Source organism: Buteo buteo, chromosome 31, assembly GCF_964188355.1.
Source record: "Buteo buteo chromosome 31, bButBut1.hap1.1, whole genome shotgun sequence".
In the NCBI taxonomy this organism is placed as follows: Eukaryota; Metazoa; Chordata; class Aves; order Accipitriformes; family Accipitridae; genus Buteo; species Buteo buteo.
The window spans coordinates 2646801-2665570 of NC_134201.1; the positions used below are offsets into that span (position 1 = coordinate 2646801).

General features: G+C 66.5%; 1 protein-coding gene across 1 annotated transcript in view; it reads left to right on the top strand.

The window, feature by feature from the left end:
* Nucleotides 1-18500, top strand: part of LOC142026012 (uncharacterized) — a gene marked incomplete at its 5' end in the record, with an annotated part of 24863 nt that extends 6363 nt beyond the window's left edge. Inside the window, 14 exon segments of the mRNA XM_075018761.1 lie at nucleotides 78-284; nucleotides 409-589; nucleotides 1206-1373; nucleotides 2245-2472; nucleotides 2569-2768; nucleotides 4228-4443; nucleotides 7000-7203; nucleotides 10608-10777; nucleotides 11305-11501; nucleotides 11580-11694; nucleotides 11858-12019; nucleotides 13252-13431; nucleotides 14345-14428; nucleotides 14563-18500. Of these exon segments, the coding sequence (XP_074874862.1) occupies nucleotides 78-284; nucleotides 409-589; nucleotides 1206-1373; nucleotides 2245-2472; nucleotides 2569-2768; nucleotides 4228-4443; nucleotides 7000-7203; nucleotides 10608-10777; nucleotides 11305-11501; nucleotides 11580-11694; nucleotides 11858-12019; nucleotides 13252-13431; nucleotides 14345-14428; nucleotides 14563-16410 (4160 nt within the window).
* Between the last annotated feature and the right edge of the window lie 270 nt (nucleotides 18501-18770).

Consider the following 18770-nt stretch of genomic DNA (forward strand, 5'->3'; position numbering starts at 1 on the left):
GGGCGGGGCTTTTCGCCGTGGGCGGGGCCTGCGCCGCGTGGGCGGGCCTCTCACCATTAACCCCTTCCCTCCCGCAGCCCTGCCGCCCACTCCTTTGGCCGCTCCTCCCCCCGCCGCCGCCGCCGCTGCCGCCGGCCCCCTCGCCCCCCCAGCCGCCGCCCGCCCCCCCCCCCCAACCCCGCTTTGGGGGGCAAGGGGGGGCCCCCCCTGGCCGCTTACGCCCTCCCCCGGCCCCGGCCCCCAGCGCCTGCTGCTGGCCCCCGACATGCAAGCCCGCCTGCCCTGTAAGTAGCCCCCCCCCCCTATTTTGGGGACCCCCCCCTCTCCCATTCTACCCCCCTTTATCATTTAAAAGGGGGGGGGGGACACCCCCATAACGCGTGTTATTCCCCCCCCCCCCCCCCGTAGCCGGCGAGGTGGTGAGCATCGGGCAACTGGCGGCGTTGGCCCAGCGGCCCGGGGGGGACCCCGGGGGGGGCGACCCCGGGGGGGGCCAAACCCCTCACCCTGCAGTTACAGGGCAGCAAACTCACCCTGGCTGCCCCCCCCCTGCGGCACCTGGCCCTCGCCCCCCCCCGCGGCCTCCCCCGTAAGTCGGGGGGATCCCCCCCCCCTTATTTTATTTCTTTTATTTGCATTGTATATTTATCTCTTTTTTAAGGCCCCCCCCCTTTTTTAAGTAGAATGACCCAGCGGTTTGGGGGGGGGGGTATGGTTGGGGGAAGTAGGGAATGGGGGGGGGGGCTGTACCCCCAAAATGGGGGGGGGGTTCCTTCTTTATGGGATGGGACGCCCCCCCTTCCAAAATTGACGGAGGTTTCCAAAACGGGGAGCGGAGCCCCGATAATGGGCGAGGGACCCTAAAAATCTGTGGGGGGGGGGCTCCCCAAAAGGTGGGGGGGGACCCCCCCAGGGGGGTGGGCACCCACTGAGATGGGTAGGGACCCCCAAAGGTGAGGGATTCTAAAACGGGGGGGACCCTAAAATGGGGTGGGGACCCCCAAAAGTGGGTGGGCACCGCTACATGGGGGGGTTGGGGCTGTAGGGGGGGGCCCTGACAAAGACACCCCCCCCACACTCCCCACTTTTGGGGGGTGAGGGGGGGTTGGGGTGTCCCTGACACCCCCCTGTGCCCCCCCCCCCAGTTTTGGGGGTGAGGGGGGTTGGGGTGTCCCCTGACACCCCCTTGTGCCCCCCCCCCCCAGGGAACGTGGTGCATCTGGTGGCGGCTGGGGGGCAGCACCCGCTCCTGGGCCCCCCCGCCCAGGTCACCCTGCTGGCACCCGTCGCCCCCCCGGCCCCCGCGGGGGGTCCCCCAGCCGGGACCCCCCCCCAGCCCCCCACCATTGGCCTCCCCATTGCCACCGCTCAAGGTAAGGGGGGGGGGGTATCTCTGGGTGCCCCCCCCAAACCATTGGGACCCCCCCCGGTGCCCCTAAGCCCCCTTGGGACCCTTCAGGACCCCCCCGGGTGCCCTGGGACCCCCCCGCCAGACCCCTTTGGGTGCTCTTAAGCACCCCCAGCCCCGAGACTATTTTGGGGGGGGGGGACCCTTGGATGCCCCCCAGGAGCCCCCAGGATTCCCCTGGGTGCCCCGAGCCCCCCCAGGATTCCCCTGGGTGCCCTGAGCCCCCCCCCAGGACCCCCCTGGGTGCCCCTGACCCCCCCCGGGTGCACCCGAGCCCCCCCAAAATTCCTCTGGGTACCCTGAGCCCCCCCCAGGACCCCCCTGGGTGCCCCCGAGCCCCCCCCAAAATTCCTCTGGGTGCCCCTGACCCCCCCCAGGACCCCTCTGGGTACCCTGAGCCCCCCCCAGGACCCCCCTGGGTGCCCCTGACCCCCCCCCGGGTGCCCCCGAGCCCCCCCCAAAATTCCTCTGGGTGCCCCTGACCCCCCCCAGGACCCCTCTGGGTACCCTGAGCCCCCCCCAGGTCCCCCCTGGGTGCCCCTGACCCCCCCTGGGTGCCCCCGAGCCCCCCCCAAAATTCCTCTGGGTGCCCCAAGCCCCCCCCAGGATGCCCTGGGTGCCCCTGACCCCCCCCAAAATTCCTCTGGGTGCCCCCGACCCCCCCCCAGGATCCCCCTGGCCCCCCCCAGGACTCCTTTGGGTGCCCCCAACCCTTCCCCAGGACCCCCCCCTCACCCCCCTGGGTGCTGGGCAGGGTGGGGGAGCGGGGTCAGGGTTTTTTTTTTTTTTTTTTCGGAGGGGGGGGCGTCTAACGCGCCTGTCCCCCCCCCCCCCAGTGCCGACGCCGCTGGTGAACAGCGGGGGGGTGGTGAAGATCGTGGTGCGCCAGGCGCCCCGCGACGGGCTGGCGGCACCCCCGGCCCCCCCCCCCACCCGCACCCCCACCCCCACCCGCACCACGACCCCCCCCGGCCCCCCCGGCGCGCGGCCCCTCCTACGGGTGCTGCCCGTGCCCCCCCCCGCCAGCGTCGTCCCCCCCCCCACCGCCGGACCCGATTTAATGGGTGAGTGGCTGCACCCCCCCCCCAGCACCCATGGGTGCCCCCCCCCCCAACACCCCTCTCTAATTAATTTTTTTTTTTTTCTTCCCCCCCCCCCAGCAGCACCCACAGCACCCGCCGCCCCCCCCCGCCGCCGCCGCCGTCGCCCCCCCCAGGGGCACCCCCAGCCCCCCCGCCGCCGCCCCCCTCGAGAAGAACCCGAGGGGCCGGGGGGACCCAGCCCCCCCCCGGCGCCCACCCCCCACCGGCCGCCCCCCCGCCGCCAGCCCCCGCCCCCCCCGCGCTCCCCCTTCTACCTGGTGAGCACCCTGGGAAAGTGGGGGGGGGGGCACCCGTGGGTGGGGGGGGGGCACCCTGGGGGTCTCTATGGGGGTGTAAGGCGAATTTTGGGGAGGGGGGGGCACCCTGGGGTCTCTATGGGGGTGTAAGGGGGAATTTTGGGGAGGGGGGGGCACCCTGGGGGTCTCTATGGGGGTGTAAGGGGGAATTTTGGGGGTGGGGGGGGACCAGTTACCCAAAGGGAGGATTTTGGGGGGGGGCACCTAGGGGTAGGGGAGCACCCATGGGGTCTCTGTGGGGGTGTAAGGGGGAATTTAGGGGTGGGGGGGCACCCTAGGGTCTCTATGGGGGTGTAAGGGGGAATTTTGGGGAGGGGGGGGCACCCTGGGGGTCTCTATGGGGTGTAAGGGGGAATTTTGGGGTGGGGGGGCATCCTGGGGCCTCTATGGGGGTGTAAGGGGGAATTTTGGGGGGGGGGCACCCATGGGTGAAGGGGGGGCACCCTGGGGGTCTCTATGGGGGTGTAAGGGGGAATTTTGGGGTGGGAGGGCACCCTGGGGGTCTCTATGGGGGTGTAAGGGGGAATTTTGGGGAGGGGGGGGCACCCAGGGGTCTTTATGGGGGTATAAAAGGGGAATTTGGGGGTGTAAGGGGGAATTTTGGGGAGGGGGGGGCACCCATGGGTGAAGGGGGGCACCCTGGGGGTCTCTATGGGGTGTAAGGGGGAATTTGGGGGGTGGGGGGGCACCTAGGGGTCTTTATGGGGGTATAAAGGGGAATTTGGGGGTGTAAGGGGGAATTTTGGGGGGGGGCACCCTGGGGTCACTATGGGGGTGTAAGGGGGGAATTTTGGGGGGGGGGGCACCCATGGGTGAAGGGGGGGCACCCTGGGGGGTCTCTATGGGGGTGTAAAGGGGAATTTGGGGGTGGGGGGGCACCCTGGGGGTCTCTGTGGGGGTCTAAGGGGGCATTTGGGGGTGTAAGGGGGAATTTTGGGGTGGGGGGGCCAGTCACCCAAAGGGAGGATTTTGGGGGGGGGGGCACCCAGGGGTAGGGGGGTGGTCTCTACGGGGGTGGGAAGGGGTCTGGGGCACTGGGTGACCCCTTGGAGTTGGGGGGGGGGGGGGGTCTGGGTGCCCCCCCTCCCCTCCCCCCCCCCACAGCCGGGTGCCGGAGATGAAGCGGGCGAGGGGACTGGGGTCGGGGGGTGTCTAGGGATTTGGGGGGTCTCTAGGGATTTGGGGGGGTGTCTAGGGATTTTGGGGGGGGTCGCAGCCGTCGTGGGGGTGTCACCACGTGTCGTCCCCCCCCCCGTCGCAGGAGTCCCTGGAGGCGAAGTGGGGCGAGGGGACTGGGATTTGGGGGGGTCTCTAGGGATTTGGGGGGGTCTCTAGGGATTTGGGGGGTCTGTAGGGATTTGGGGGGGGTCCCAGCCGTCGCGGGGGTGTCACCACGTGTCCGTCCCCCCCCCCGTCGCAGGAATCCCTGGAGGCGAAGCGGGGCCGGGGCCGCGCGGAGCGGCTGGAGCGGCTGCTGCGGCTGAACGAGCTGCGCTGCGGGCTGGCCCCCGTCTACGGCAGCGAGGTGCTGGGCTCTGCACCCTGCCCCCCCCCGCGCCCCCCCGGGGGGGGCCCTGGCCCGCGCCGTCCTCGCCCCCCCCCAGCGCCTGCGGCAGCTCCAGCCCCTCCTGGACAGGTACCGGGGGATCGGGGGTCCGGGACTGGGGGGTTTGGGGGGGAGATTAGGTGTTTGGGGGGGCAATTAGGTATTTGGGGGGGGGGGGCGGGTGTTTGGGGAGGGGTCTCTGGAGGATTTGGGGGACCCCAGGAGTTTGGGGGGCTGTAGGTTTTGGGGGGACTTAGGTATTCAAGGGGGGGAAGAATTTGGGGGGGGGGGCCAGGCATCTGGGAAGGGGTTTTGGGGGGATTCAGGTGTTTGGGGGGGGCCCAGGTATCTGGGAAGGGGTTTGGGGGGGATCCAGGGGGTTTGGGGGGGGCCCAGGTATCTGGGAAGGGGTTTTGCGGGGGGGGGGATTAAGTGTTTGGGGGGGGCAGGTGTTTGGGGAGGGGTCTCTGGAGGATTTGGGGGACCCCAGGAGGCTGGGGGGCTGTAGGTTTTGGGGGGACTTAGGTATTCAAGGGGGGGGGAGGTTTGGGGGGGAGATTAGGTGTTTTGGGGGGGCAATTAGGTATTTGGGGGGGGCGGGTGTTTGGGGAGGGGTCTCTGGAGGATTTGGGGGACCCCAGGAGTTTGGGGGGGCTGTAGGTTTGGGGGGACTTAGGTATTCAAGGGGGGGAGAATTTGGGGGGGGGGCCCAGGCATCTGGGAAGGGGTTTTGGGGGGATCCAGGGGGTTTGGGGGGGCCCAGGTATCTGGGAAGGGTTTGGGGGGGGGGATTAAGTGTTTGGGGGGGGCAGTGTTTGGGGAGGGGTCTCTGGAGGAGTTTGGGGGACCCCAGGAGGCTGGGGAGCAGTTTGGGGGGGCTGTAGGTTTTGGGGGGACTTAGGTATTCAAGGGGGGGGAGAATTTGGGGGGGGGCCCAGGCATCTGGGAAGGGGTTTTGGGGGGATTCAGGTGTTTGGGGGGGCAGGTATCTGGGAAGGGGTTTTGGGGGGGGGATTAAGAGTTTGGGGGACAGGTGTTTGGGGAGGGGTCTCTGGAGGAGTTTGGGGGACCCAGGAGGCTGGGGAGCAGTTTGGGGGGGCTGTAGGTTTGGGGGGGACTTAGGTATTCAAGGGGGGGGGAGGTTTGGGGGGAGATTAGGTGTTTTGGGGGGGCAATTAGTATTTGGGGGGGGGGTGGGTGTTTGGGGAGGGGTCTCTGGAGGAGTTTGGGGGACCCCAGGAGTTTGGGGGGGCTGTAGGTTTTGGGGGACTTAGGTATTGAACGGGGGGGAATTTGGGGGGATCCAGGTGTTTGGGGGGGGCTCAGGTATCTGGGAAGGGGTTTTGGGGGATCCAGGGGGTTTGGGGGGGACCCAGGTGTTGGGGGGGGGATCCAAGGGGTTTGGGGGCTCCAAGGGGTTTTTGGGGGCTCCAGAGGGTTTTGAGGGGACCCAGGTATTTGGGGGGGGGCATTGGGGGACCCAGGTGTTCAAGGGGGGGCAGTTTAGGGGAACCCAGGTATTTGGGGGGGGGGGGGTCTAAGGGTTTTGGGGGCTCCAGGGGTTTTTTGGGGCTCCAGAGGGTTTTCAGGGGACCCAGGTATTTGGGGGGGGGGGGTCCAAGAGGTTTTGGGGGCTCCAGGGGTTTTGAGGGGACCCAGGTATTTGGGGGGGCAGTTTGGGGGCACCCAGGTATTTGGTGGGGGGGTGTTGGGGGACCCAAGTGTTCAGGGGGGGGCATTTTCAGGGCACCCAAGTATTTTGGGGGGGGGTCCAAGGAGTTTTGGGGGCTCTGGGGGTTTGAGGGGACCCAGGTATTTGGGGGGGGGGGCATTGGGGGACCCAGGTGTTCGGGGGGCAGTTTGGGGGCACCCAGGTATTTGGGGGGGGGCAGTTTGGGGGGACCCAGGTATTTGGGGGGGCATTAGGGGACCCAGGTGTTCGGGGGGGCAGTTTGGGGGGACCCAGGTATTTGGGGGGGGGCAATTTGGGGGAGGTCCAAGGGGTTTTGGGGGCTCCAGGGGTTTTGAGGGGACCCAGGTATTTGGGGGGGGCAGTTTGGGGGCACCCAGGTATTTGGTGGGGGGGTGTTGGGGGACCCAAGTGTTCGGGGGGGGCATTTTCAGGGCACCCAAGTATTTTGGGGGGGGGTCCAAGGAGTTTCGGGGGCTCTGGGGGGTTTGAGGGGACCCAGGTATTTGGGGGGGGGCATTGGGGGATCCAGGTGTTCGGGGGGGCAGTTTGGGGGCACCCAGGTATTTGGTGGGGGGGTGTTGGGGGACCCAAGTGTTCAGGGGGGGGCATTTTCAGGGCACCCAAGTATTTTGGGGGGGGGTCCAAGGAGTTTTGGGGGCTCTGGGGGGTTTGAGGGGACCCAGGTATTTGGGGGGGGGGCATTGGGGGATCCAGGTGTTCGGGGGGGCAGTTTGGGGGCACCCAGGTATTTGGGGGGGGCAGTTTGGGGGGGACCCAGGTATTTGGGGGGGGGGGCATTGGGGGACCCAGGTGTTCGGGGGGGCAGTTTGGGGGGCACCTAGATATTTGGGGGGGGGGCAATTTGGGGGGGCTCCAGGGGGTTTTTGGGGTTTGAGGGGTCCCAGTCCTTTTGGGGGGGGTGTCTCCCCCAAATTCCTTGACCCCCCCCCCAGGTTCATCTTCGTGCTGCCGCCGGTGGAGGCGCGGGGGGTGGCCCTGCACAGCTGCCGCCCCCCCCCCTGGCGCCTGCGGCAGCGGGGCGCAGCTGGAGCAGCGGCTGCGGGAGGAGCTGGCGCCGCGGGGCCGGGCGCTGCACCGGGTGCTGCGCAGCATGCGCACCCACTTCCCCGACCTGCGCCTCATCCAGTACGACTGCGGTACGTGGGGGTGCTGGGGGGGGGTCCCGGGGGTCTCGGGGAGGGGGGGGGCTCGGGGGCGCCGCGAGCACCCGCTTTCCTGATCTTGCGGTGATTTTCCCCTAAATTTTGGGGACGTTGGGGACACCGGGGGCATCGGGGACCCGGGTGCTGCGCGAGCGCCCGCTTCTCCCATCGCCCGGCGATTTCCCCGTAAATTTTGGGGACGTTTTGGGGACGTCGGGGACACCGGGGACGCTGCGGGGACGAGTGCTGTGTGAGCACCTGCTTCTCCCATCGCCCGGTGATTTCCCCTTAAATTTGGGGACATTTGGGGACGTTTTGGGGACATTGGGGTCATCAGGGACCCGGCTGCTGCGCGAGCGCCCGCTTCTCCGATCGCCCAGTAATTTCCCCGTAAATTTGGGGACATTTGGGGACGTTTTGGGGACATCAGGGTCATCAGGGAACGGGTGCTGCGTGAGCACCCCCTTCTCTGATCTCCCAGTAATTTCTCCTTAAATTTGGGGACGTTTTGGGGACATTGGGGACATCAGGGACCCGGGTGCTGCGCGAGCGCCCGCTTCTCCCATCGCCCGGTGATTTCCCCTTAAATTTTGGGGACATTTTGGGGATGTTGGGGACACCAGGGATGCTGTGGGGACGGGTGCTGCGCGAGCGTCCGCTTCTCCCATCGCCCAGTAATTTCCCCGTAAATTTGGGGACATTTGGGGACGTTTTGGGGACATCGGGGTCATCAGGGAACGGGTGCTGCGTGAGCACCCCCTTCTCTGATCTCCCAGTAATTTCTCCTTAAATTTGGGGACGTTTTGGGGACGTTGGGGACATCGGGGGCATCAGGGACCCGGCTGCTGCGCGAGTGCCCGCTTCTCCCATCGCCCGGTGATTTCCCCGTAAATTTTGGGGGCATTTTGGGGATATTTAAGAGTATTGGGGACGTCGGGGGCATCAGGGACCCGGGTGCTGCGTGAGCACCCGCTTCTCCGATCTCCCTTTAATTTTCTCTTAAATTTAGGGACCTTTAAGGGGATTGGGGACATCAGGGGGATTGGGGACCCAGGTGCTGCGCGAGCGCCCGCTTCTCCCATCGCCCGGCGATTTCCCCGTAAATTTTGGGGACGTTTTGGGGACGTTGGGGACACCGGGGACGCTGCAGGGACGGGTGCTGCGCGAGCACCCGCTTCTCCGATCGCCCAGTAATTTCCCCGTAAATTTGGGGACATTTGGGGACGTTGGGGACATCAGGGTCATCGGGGAACGGGTGCTGCGTGAGCACCCCCTTCTCTGATCTCCCAGTAATTTCTCCTTAAATTTGGGGACGTTTTGGGGACGTTGGGGACACCGGGGTCATCAGGGACCCGGCTGCTGCGCGAGCGCCCGCTTCTCCCATCGCCCGGTGATTTCCCCGTAAATTTTGGGGATGCTGGGGACACCAAGGATGCTGTGGGGACGGGTGCTGCGCGAGCGCCCGCTTCTCCCATCGCCCAGTAATTTCCCCTTAAATTTGGGGACATTTGGGGACGTTTTGGGGACATTGGGGTCATCAGGGACCCGGCTGCTGCGCGAGCGCCCGCTTCTCCGATCACCCAGTAATTTCCCCGTAAATTTGGGGACATTTGGGGACGTTTTGGGGACATCGGGGTCATCAGGGAACGGGTGCTGCGTGAGCACCCCCTTCTCTGATCTCCCAGTAATTTCTCCTTAAATTTGGGGACGTTTTGGGGACGTTGGGGACACCGGGGGCATCAGGGACCCGGCTGCTGCGCGAGCGCCCGCTTCTCCCATCGCCCAGTGATTTCCCCGTAAATTTTGGGGACGTTTGGGGGATATTTAAGGGTATTGGGGACGTTTGGGGGATTGGGGACCCGGGTGCTGCGTGAGCACCCGCTTCTCTGATTTCCTAGTAATTTGCTCTTAAATTTTGGGGACATTTTGTGGACATTGGGGACATCAGGGGCATCGGGGACCCGGGTGCTGTGTGAGCACCCACTTCTCTGATCTCCCAGTAATTTCCCCTTAAATTTGGGGACATTTTGGGGACACCGGGGACACTGCGGTGACGGGTGCTGCGCGAGCGCCCGCTTCTCCGATCGCCCAGTGATTTCCCCTTAAATTTGGGGATGTTTTGGGGACATTGGGGGGATTGGGGACCTGGGTGCTGCGTGAGCACCCGCTTCTCCGATCGCCCAGTGATTTCCCTGTAAATTTTGGGGACATTTGGGGACGTTTTGGGGACATTAGGGTCATCAGGGAACGGGTGCTGTGTGACCACCCCCTTCTCTGATCTCCCAGTAATTTCTCCTTAAATTTGGGGACAGTTTGGGGACATTGGGGAGCCAGGTGCTGCGTGAGCACCCACTTCCCTGATTTCCCGGTAATTTCCCCTTAAATTTGGGGACGTTTTGGGGACATTTTGGGGACATCGGGGGCATCAGGGACCCGGCTGCTGCGCGAGCACCCGCTTCTCTGATCTCCCCCTCATTTCCCCCCTGGTCCTGGGGACTGTTGGGGACAACGGGGACGTTGGGGACTGCTGTCCCCGTGTCCCTCGTGTTGTCCCTACGTCCCTCGTGATGTCTTCGCTGATGTCCCCGTGTCCCTACTGACGACCCCACTGATGTTCCCATGTTTCACCCGTGTCCCTAATGATGTCCCTACTGCTGATCTCGTGTCCCCGCTGATGTCCCCGTGTCCCCAGGGACGATCCCACTGGTGTCTTCACGTCCCTAGCGCCATCCCCATCCATCGTGATGTCCCCGTTGATGACCCCACGTCCCCAGTAGTGTCCCCACTGATGTCCCCATGGTCCTAACGACGTCCCCGCTGATGACCCCATGTCCCCAGTAGCGTCCCCTCTGATGTCCCCGTGTCCCCACTGATGTCCCCCTAGTCCTAACGATGTCCCCATTGATGACCCCACGTCCCAAGTAGCGTCCCCTCTAATGTTCTGATGTCCTCACTGATGTCCCCATGGTCCTAACGATGTCCCCGTGGTCCTAACGATGTCCCCATTGATGACCCCACGTCCCCAGTAGCGTCCCCTCTGACGTCCCCATGTCCCCACTGATGTCCCCCTGCTCCTAACGATGTCCCCACTGATGACCCCACGTCCCCAGTAGCGTCCCCACTGACGTCCCCCTGCTCCTAACGATGTCCCCACTGATGACCCCGTGTCCTGAGTGACGTCCCCCTGACCCTAACGCTGTCCCCATGTCCCTACTGACGTCCCCAACGACGACCCCGTGTCCCTTCCGATGCCCCCACTGACGTCCCCACGTCCCTAACGTTGCCCCCCTCGATCTCCTCGCGCCCCCAACCCCAACCGCCACGTCCCCCCCCCGTCCCCCGTCCCCATCCCAAAGGGTGACGCCCCGGTGACGCCGGCATCCCCCCCCCCTCCCCAGGGAAGCTGCAGACGCTGGACGTGCTGCTGCGGCGCCTGAAGGCGGGGGCCCACCGCGTCCTCATCTTCACCCAGATGACCCGGATGCTCGACGTCCTCGAGCGTTTCCTCACCTACCACGGCCACATCTACCTGCGCCTGGACGGCAGCACCCGCGTCGAGCAGCGCCAGGTGCGGGGGGGGGGGCACCCGCGCGTCCAGGCTCCGACACCCCTCGGACCCCCCACCGCGGAGACCCCCAGGTCTCCAGGAACCTTCTATGATCCCACCTTGGAGCCACATCTCAACGGCTTCACGGTGGTAGCACAGAAGACCCAAGCGTCCAGGGGGGGCACCCACGTGTCCAGGAGGAGGGGACCCAAGTGTCCGGGCGCTGACACCCTCGGACCCCCACCCACGGAGACCCCCAGGTCTCCAGGAAAACCTACCCCTGATCCCACCTCGTAGCCGCATCTCAACGGCTTGATGGTGACATGGAGGACCCAAGTGTCCAGGGGGGCACCCATGTGTCCAGGCACTGACACCCTTGGACCACCACCCATGGAGACCCCCAGGTCTCCAGGAACCTCCCCCTGATCCCACCTCGTAGCCGCATCTCAACAGCTTAACGGTGGCACGGAAGATTCCGGCGTCCAGGATGGTTGTCCTGGTCTCCTCTAACGTTGGGACCCCGGTGTCCGGGGGTCTTCTCCCCGCAGGCCCTGATGGAACGTTTCAACGCCGACAAGCGCATCTTCTGCTTCATCCTCTCGACCCGCAGCGGCGGCGTCGGCGTCAACCTGGCGGGCGCCGACACCGTCATCTTCTACGACAGCGACTGGAACCCCACCATGGACGCCCAAGCCCAGGACCGGTGTCACCGCATCGGCCAAACCCGTGACGTCCACATCTACCGGTACGTCGAACCTCCCGGATGACCCAAGTTCTCGCCGCGTCCTTCGTTGTCGCCCCCAACGTTTTGTCCCCTTCGCAGGCTCATCAGCGAGAGGACGGTGGAGGAGAACATCCTCAAGAAGGCCAACCAGAAGAGGATGTTGGGAGATATGGCCATCGAGGGGGGGAACTTCACTACTGCCTACTTCAAACAGGTAGACGAGGACCCGGGCGTCCCCGCACCGACGTTCTTGGTGTCCAGGAACCTTCTCCCGGTCCCGTCTTGGAGCCACATCTCAATGGCTTGATGGTGGCAGAGGGGGGACCCAGTTGTCCAGGCGTGGCGCTGACCCCCCCACCACCATCCTTCTCCCTCAGCAAACGATCCGGGAGCTGTTCGACATGGCGCCGGAGGAACCGGGACGGCGGGAGCCTGAGAAGGAGAAGGACAAGGAGAAGGACAAAGACAGAGACGGGGATGTCCCCCCCGATGAGGACGAGGACCCGGCGGCCACCCGGCGCACCCACATCCTCGAGCAGGTGGGGACGCGCGTCACCCTGATGCCACCCCGCGTCCCCTGGTGGCCCCGATGATGTCCCCCCATCTCCTTGATATCCTTGATGTCCACCAATCTTTTCGCTGTTCCTCGTGTCTCCTAACGTCCCTGATGTCCCTTGATCTCCCTGATGTCCCCAACTTCCCATCCGAGATGGCCCCAACACCCCTGATCTCCTCCGATCTACTCTGACGTCCCCAACCTCCCCGATGTCCCCCCATCTCCTCGATATTCTTGATGTCCATCAATCTTCCTGCTGTTCCTCATGTCTCCTGATGTCCCTTGATCTCCCTGATGTCTCCAACGTCCCATCCCAGATGTCCCCAACACCCCTGATGTCCTCCAGTCTCCCTGATGTCCCCAACATCCCTGATGTCTTTCATGTCCCCACCATCCTTGATGGCCCCAACACCCCTGATCTCTTCCGATCTCCGTGATGTCCCCAACATCCCTGATGTCCTTCATGTCCCCAACATCCTTGATGTCTCCAACATCCCATCCGAGATGGCCCCAACACCCCTGATCTCCTCCAATCTCCTCTGATGTCCCCAACATCCCTAATCTCCTCTGATGTCCCCAACATCCCTGATCTCCTCCAATCTCCTCTGATGTCCCCAACATCCCTGATCTCCTCCAATCTCCTCTGATGTCCCCAACATCCCTGATCTCCTCCAATCTCCTCTGATGTCCCCAACATCCCTGATCTCCTCCAATCTCCTCTGATGTCCCCAACATCCCTGATGGCCCCAACGTCCCATCCCAGATGGCCCCAACACCCCTGATGTCCCCAACATCCCTGATGTCTTTCATGTCCCCACCATCCCAGATGGCCCCAACACCCCTGATCTCCTCCGATCTCCTCTGATGTCCCCAACATCCTTGATGGCCCCAACGTCCCATCCCAGATGGCCCCAACACCCCTGATGTCCCCTGATCTCCTCTGATGTCCCCAACATCCCTGATGTCTTTCGCGTCCCCAACATCCTTGATGGCCCCAACACCCCTGATCTCCCTGATGTCCCCAAAATCCCCGATGTCTTTCATGTCCCCACCATCCCAGATGGCCCCAACGTCCTTGACGTCCACCACATCCCTGATATCGCCCACGTCCTTGCGTCCCTCGTGTCCCCGATGTCCCTCGCGTCCCTAACCACCCCGACGTCCCCGATACCCCTAACGTCCTCCGACGTCCCCCTGACGTCCCCGTGTCCCCAGGCCCTGTGCGGAGCCGAGGACCCCGAGGACATCCGGGCGGCCTCGCAGGCGCAGGCGGAGCGGGTGGCGGCGCTGGCCGAGTTCAGCGAGAGCCTCAGCCCCGAGGAGGAGCGCGGTGGCCCCGAGCCCGAGGAAGAACTCTCCAAGGCCGAGCAGGAGATTGCTGCCTTGGTCGAGCAGGTGGGGACCCGGGTGGCCAGGGGGTTCAGGAGAACGTGGGCGGTTGGGAATTGGAAGATCTCTGGGAGTTTTAGGAGAACCTGGGTGGTTGGGAATTGGAAGAACTCCAGGGGTTTCAGGAGAACATGGGTGGTTGGGGGTCTGGAAGATCTCCAAGGGGTTCAGGAGAATGCGGGCAGTTGGGAATTGGAAGATCTCGGTGGGGTTCAGGAGAACCTGGGCGTTGGGAATTGGAAGATCTTGGCGGGGTTCAGGAGAACCTGGGTGGTTGGGAATTGGAAGATCTTGGCGGGGTTCAGGAGAACCTGGGCGGTTGAGGTTCTGGAGGGACCAAGATCTCCAGGGGTTTCAGGAGAACCTGAGTGGTTGGGGTTCTGGAAGATCTCCAAGGGGTTCAGGAGAATGTGGGCAGTTGGGAATTGGAAGATCTCCGAGGGGTTTAGGAGAACCTGGGTGGTTGGGAATTGGAAGATCTCGGTGGGGTTCAGGAGAACCTGGGCGGTGGGAATTGGAAGATCTCGGTGGGGTTCAGGAGAACCTGGGCGGTTGGGAATTGGAAGATCTTGGGGTGGTTCAGGAGAACCAGGGCGTTGGGAATTGGAAGATCTCCGGGGGATTTAGGAGAACCTGGGCAGTTGGGAATTGGAAGATTTCGGGGGGATTTAGGAGAACCTGGGTGGTTTGGGGTCTGGAAGGACCAAGATCTCCAGGGGGTTCAGGAGAACCTGGGCGGTTGGGAATTGGAAGATCTTGGGGTAGTTCAGGAGAACCTGGGTGGTTGGGGGTCTGGAGGGACCCAGGTGAGCCCCAGGTGTCCGGGGAGGATTTGGGACCACCCCAGCACCCAAGGGGAGAGGTCTGGGGGGGACACGCCGGCGTCCGAGGGACCCAGGTGTCCGTCCGTCCATTTCAGCTGACGCCCATCGAGCGCTACGCCATGAACTTCTTGGAGGCGTCGCTGGAGGACGTCAGCCGGGAGGAGCTGAAGCAGGCGGAGGTGCGTGACGTGACGTTTTGGGGGGGCCACCCACGGGCGGGGGGTGTCCCAGAGGGTCTCGCCTCGGGGGGGGGGGGCACCCGGAGAGGGTCCCGTTTTGGGGCAGGGGGCACCCACGGGCGCTTCTCCTCCAGGAACAGGTAGAGGCGGCGCGGAAGGACATCGACCAGGCCAAGGGCGGGGGGCGCTTCCGCCTGCCCCCCCAGGAGGAGGAGGAGGAGGAGGCGGCCGCCACCCCGGGAGGGGACGAAGGTCCCGGGGGACCCCGGCGACCCCGGCGGGTGCGAGGTCCCCCCCGGCCCCTTCCCGAACGCACCGGCACCCGCACCAGTCAGCGCCTGCGGGCGGCCGGGACGGCCAACCGGGCCCCGCCGACGTCACCGCGAGCGACGCCGGCGTCGCCGCGTGCGACTCCGACGTCGCCGCGGGTCACGCCGACGTCGCCGCGGACCGCCCCGACGTCCCCCCGGACGCCGCCGACGTCGCCCCGGGGGGCAGGGACGTCCCCCCGACCTTCCCCGGCCGCGCCGACGGCGGCGCCGGCGACGTCGCAAGCCAACGCGGCGCCGTCCCAAGCGGCCCCGGCGACGTCGCAAGCCAACGCGGCAGCCCCGGCGACGCCGCACGCCGCCCCGGTGCCGTCGCACGCGGCCCCGCTCCTGCCCGCTGCCCCCGTGACGTCGCAAGCGATCCCGGTGACGTTGCAGCCGGACCCGGTGACGTCGCAGCCGCCCCTGGTGACGTCGCAAACGCCGCCAGTGACGTTGCAGCTGGCCCTGGCGACATCGCAAACGCTCCCGCTGACGTCGCAGCCGACCCCGGCAGCCACCAAAGCGGCCGCCGTGACGCCGCAACCGCCCCCGGCCCCATCCCAGGCGCCGGCGACGCCCGGCACCCCGCCGCCGACGTCGCACCCGGCGCCGGCGACGTCACACTCGGCGCCGGCGGCGTCGCACCCGGCTCCGGCGCCGCCCCAGGTGACTCTCCCGCCTTCCCAGGCGGCACCGGCGCCGCCGGACGCGGCGCCGGCGACGTCGGCCACCCCGCCGGCGACGTCGCCGCCAGCCCCGGCGCCCTCGGAGGCGTCGCCGGTGGCACCGGAAGGGCCGGGGGGGACGCCGTCGAGCGGGGCGGGCCAGGGCGGGGCCGGGCGGGGCCCCCGCCGGCGCCGCAGCGCCGACGTGGAGATCCGGCAGAGCCGGGGGCCGGGCCCGGCGGCCAAGGTGCTGCGTCAGCTGCCGGGGCGGCTGGTGACGGTGCTGGAGACCCCCGTCCCCGGCCGCCCCCGGCGCCGCCGCCACGACCCCCCCGGCGCCAGCCCCAGCCCCGGCGCCAGCCCCGGCCCCCCCAAACGCCGCCGGGGACGCCCCCCCAAGCGGCGGGGGGCGACGCGCCGCCGCCACCACCACCACCACCACCACCACCACGACCCTCCCAGCAAGCGGCGGCGGGGGCGGCCGGCCCGGGGGGGTTCGGTGTCCACCGGAGCCTCCCAAAGCCCCGGCAAACGGCGGCGGGGGCGGCCCCCCAAGCGGGCGTCCCCCGACAGCAGCGCCTCGCCCCCCCCGGCCCCCCGCAGCACCCGGCGCCACCCCGGCGCCCCCCTCATGGCCCCCCTCGAGCGGGAGCCGGGCCGGCGCCGGCGGCGATCCCCCCCTCCGTCCTCGGAGGAAGGGGGCAGCGGGGACGAGGGCGGAGGGGGGCGGCGGCGGCCCCCCCCGGCCAAACGGCGCCGGCGGGCGGGCGGGGGGTCGGCGCGGCACCGCCGCCGGCGGCCTCCCCCCCCGACCCGGCGGGGGCGGCAGCAGCAGCGGCGGCGGCAGCAGCCCCCCCGGCGCTGCACGGCTCCCCCCGCCGCCAACACCCGCTCGGCCGCCGCCGCCGCCGCCGCGGCCCCCGCCCCGCCCGGGGGTCCCCCCGCGCCCCCCGACACCCCCTCGGCGGCGGTGGCGGCCGTCCGCGGCCGTAAGGCCAAGACGTGACCCCCCCGGCCGTCCCCCTGCGGTCCGAGGGGGCCGGCAAGATGGCCGACCGGGGCCCTACGAAGGGCTGAGTGGGGCGGCGGGGGGGGGCCGCAAGATGGCCGACGGGCGTTGCCGGAGGGGGCCGGGCAGACGGGCCCGAAGCGGTTGAGCGGGCGCCCACGAAATGGCCGACCGGCGGCGCGCCTACAAGATGGCCGACCCGGCGCCCGCGAAATGGTTGAGCGAGCGCCGACCGAACGGCCAAGGGGGCGTTCACGAAATGGCTGACTGGAGCCCTCTCAAGATGGCCGACCGGGCGCGGCTTCGGAACGGGCGATCCTAAAATGGCCGACCGGGCCCCTCCGCGAAATAGTCGATCTGGCGCTTTCGGTGGATTTCCCCCTTCAAAATGGCCGACCGCGCCCTCAAGATGGCCGACCGCACGACCCCTCGGAACGGCCGAGGTGGTGGCCCCAAGATGGCCGACTGGAGCCACTCCAAAATGGCCGCCTGGGCGGCAAGATGGCCGACCCCTCCGACGGCCGACGGCGACTCCAAGATGGCCGACCCGACCCCACCCAAAATGGTTCTTGGGACCCCAAGATGGCCGACTGGAACGTCCCAAAATGGCCGCCCGGGTGGCCCCAAGATGGCCGCCCCGGGAGATGAGTGATGTCAGAGACGGCGAGGGGCGCTCCTGCAGAGCTCGGTGATGTCAGAGTTGGTGTCGCCGCCGGCAGCCATCTTGATCCATGTGATGTCACAACCGGCAGCCGTGTTGCTCCATGTGATGTCAGAAGTGGCGGCCATCTTGATCCATGTGATGTCACAACCGGCAGCCGTGTTGCTCCATGTGATGTCAGAGGCGGTGGCCATCTTGTTCTGTGTGATGTCACAACCGGCAGCTGTGTTGAGCGCAGTGATGTCAGAGGTGGTGGCCATCTTGAACCTGGCGATGTCAGAACCGGCAGCCATCTTGATCCCTGTGATGTCACAACCAGCAAGCCATCTTGATCCATGTGATGTCACAACCGGCGGCCATCTTGATCCATGTGATGTCACAACCGGCAGCCGCATTGCTCCATGTGATGTCAGAACCGTCAGCCATCTTAAGCGCAGTGATGTCGGAACCAGTGATGTCAGCATGGGGCAGCTGTGGGATGTTGGAGCAGGCAGCCATCTTGAACCAAGTGATGTCACAGCCAGCAGCTGTCTCGATCCCAGCAGACGTCAGAGCAGGCGGCCATCTTGATCTCGGTGGATGTCGGAGCAGGCGGCCATCTTGACCATGGCAGGTGTGGGAACTAGCAGCCATCTTGACTCCAATGGATGTCGTAACCGGCGGCCATCTTGAAACGCAGTGAATGTCGCAGCCCACGGCCATCTTGACCCCAGCAGATGTGAGACTTGGCGGCCATCTTGACCTCAGCAGCTATCGGCCGGTGGCCATCTTGATCCTGGCAGTCATGGCCCCTGGCAGCCATCTTGACTCCAGCAGCCGCTAGTGCTGGCAGCCATCTCGACCGCAGCAGACATAGGACCTGGCAGCCATCTTGACTCCAGTAGACATCTGACCTGGCAGCCATCTTGACTCCAGTGGACATCTGAGCCGGCGGCCATCTTGACTCCAGTGGACGTCGGAGCCGGTGGCCATCTTGACCCTGGCAGCGATGAAACCCGGCGGCCATCTTGACTCCAGCGGCCGTCCGAGCCGATGGCCATCTTGCCTCTGGCAGCCCCGTCGCCTTCCTCCCGTGGCCGTCCGAGCTGGCGGCCATCTTGCGACGGGAGCTGGCAGCCGGCGGCCCAACAAGAGTCGGGGGGGGGACCCCGGGGGCTGCCGGGGGGGGCGTTTTTTACCCGTGTACATTGGCGGGGGCCCGACCCCCTGTACAGCCCCATGTAAAATAGGTTCCTTTTGAACACGATCTATGCAAAGGTGCTTTGTGCTGGGCTGGGGGGGGGGGCCTGGAGGGTGGGGAGGGGGGTGTTGGGGTGCCGGGGGGGGGGTGTCACGGGGGGCCCCCCCTACCCCCCCCAGCGTGGGGCACCGTGTACAGACGGCGGCTGTAAGCTTTCCTGCGGGAGAATGCGATGAATAAAAGGGTTGAAAACGGAGAGTTTTGGGGACCCCCCCCCCCACCCCAGCCCCACCCTAGGAGATGGGGGAGGGGCTAAGGGGGTATCCTTATGCAGTTAAGGGGGTCTCGGGGGCGGGGGGGGGGGTCCCAAGGGGCTTGAGGGTCCCTATGGTGCTCAGGGGGGGTCCCCAAGGGGTTGGGGTGGGGAGGGGGGGCCAAGGGGGGATCCCTGGGGGGGCTTCCCATGGGGTGAAGGGGGGTCCTGGGGTTGGGGGGAGGTCAGAGGGGGTTTGGGGG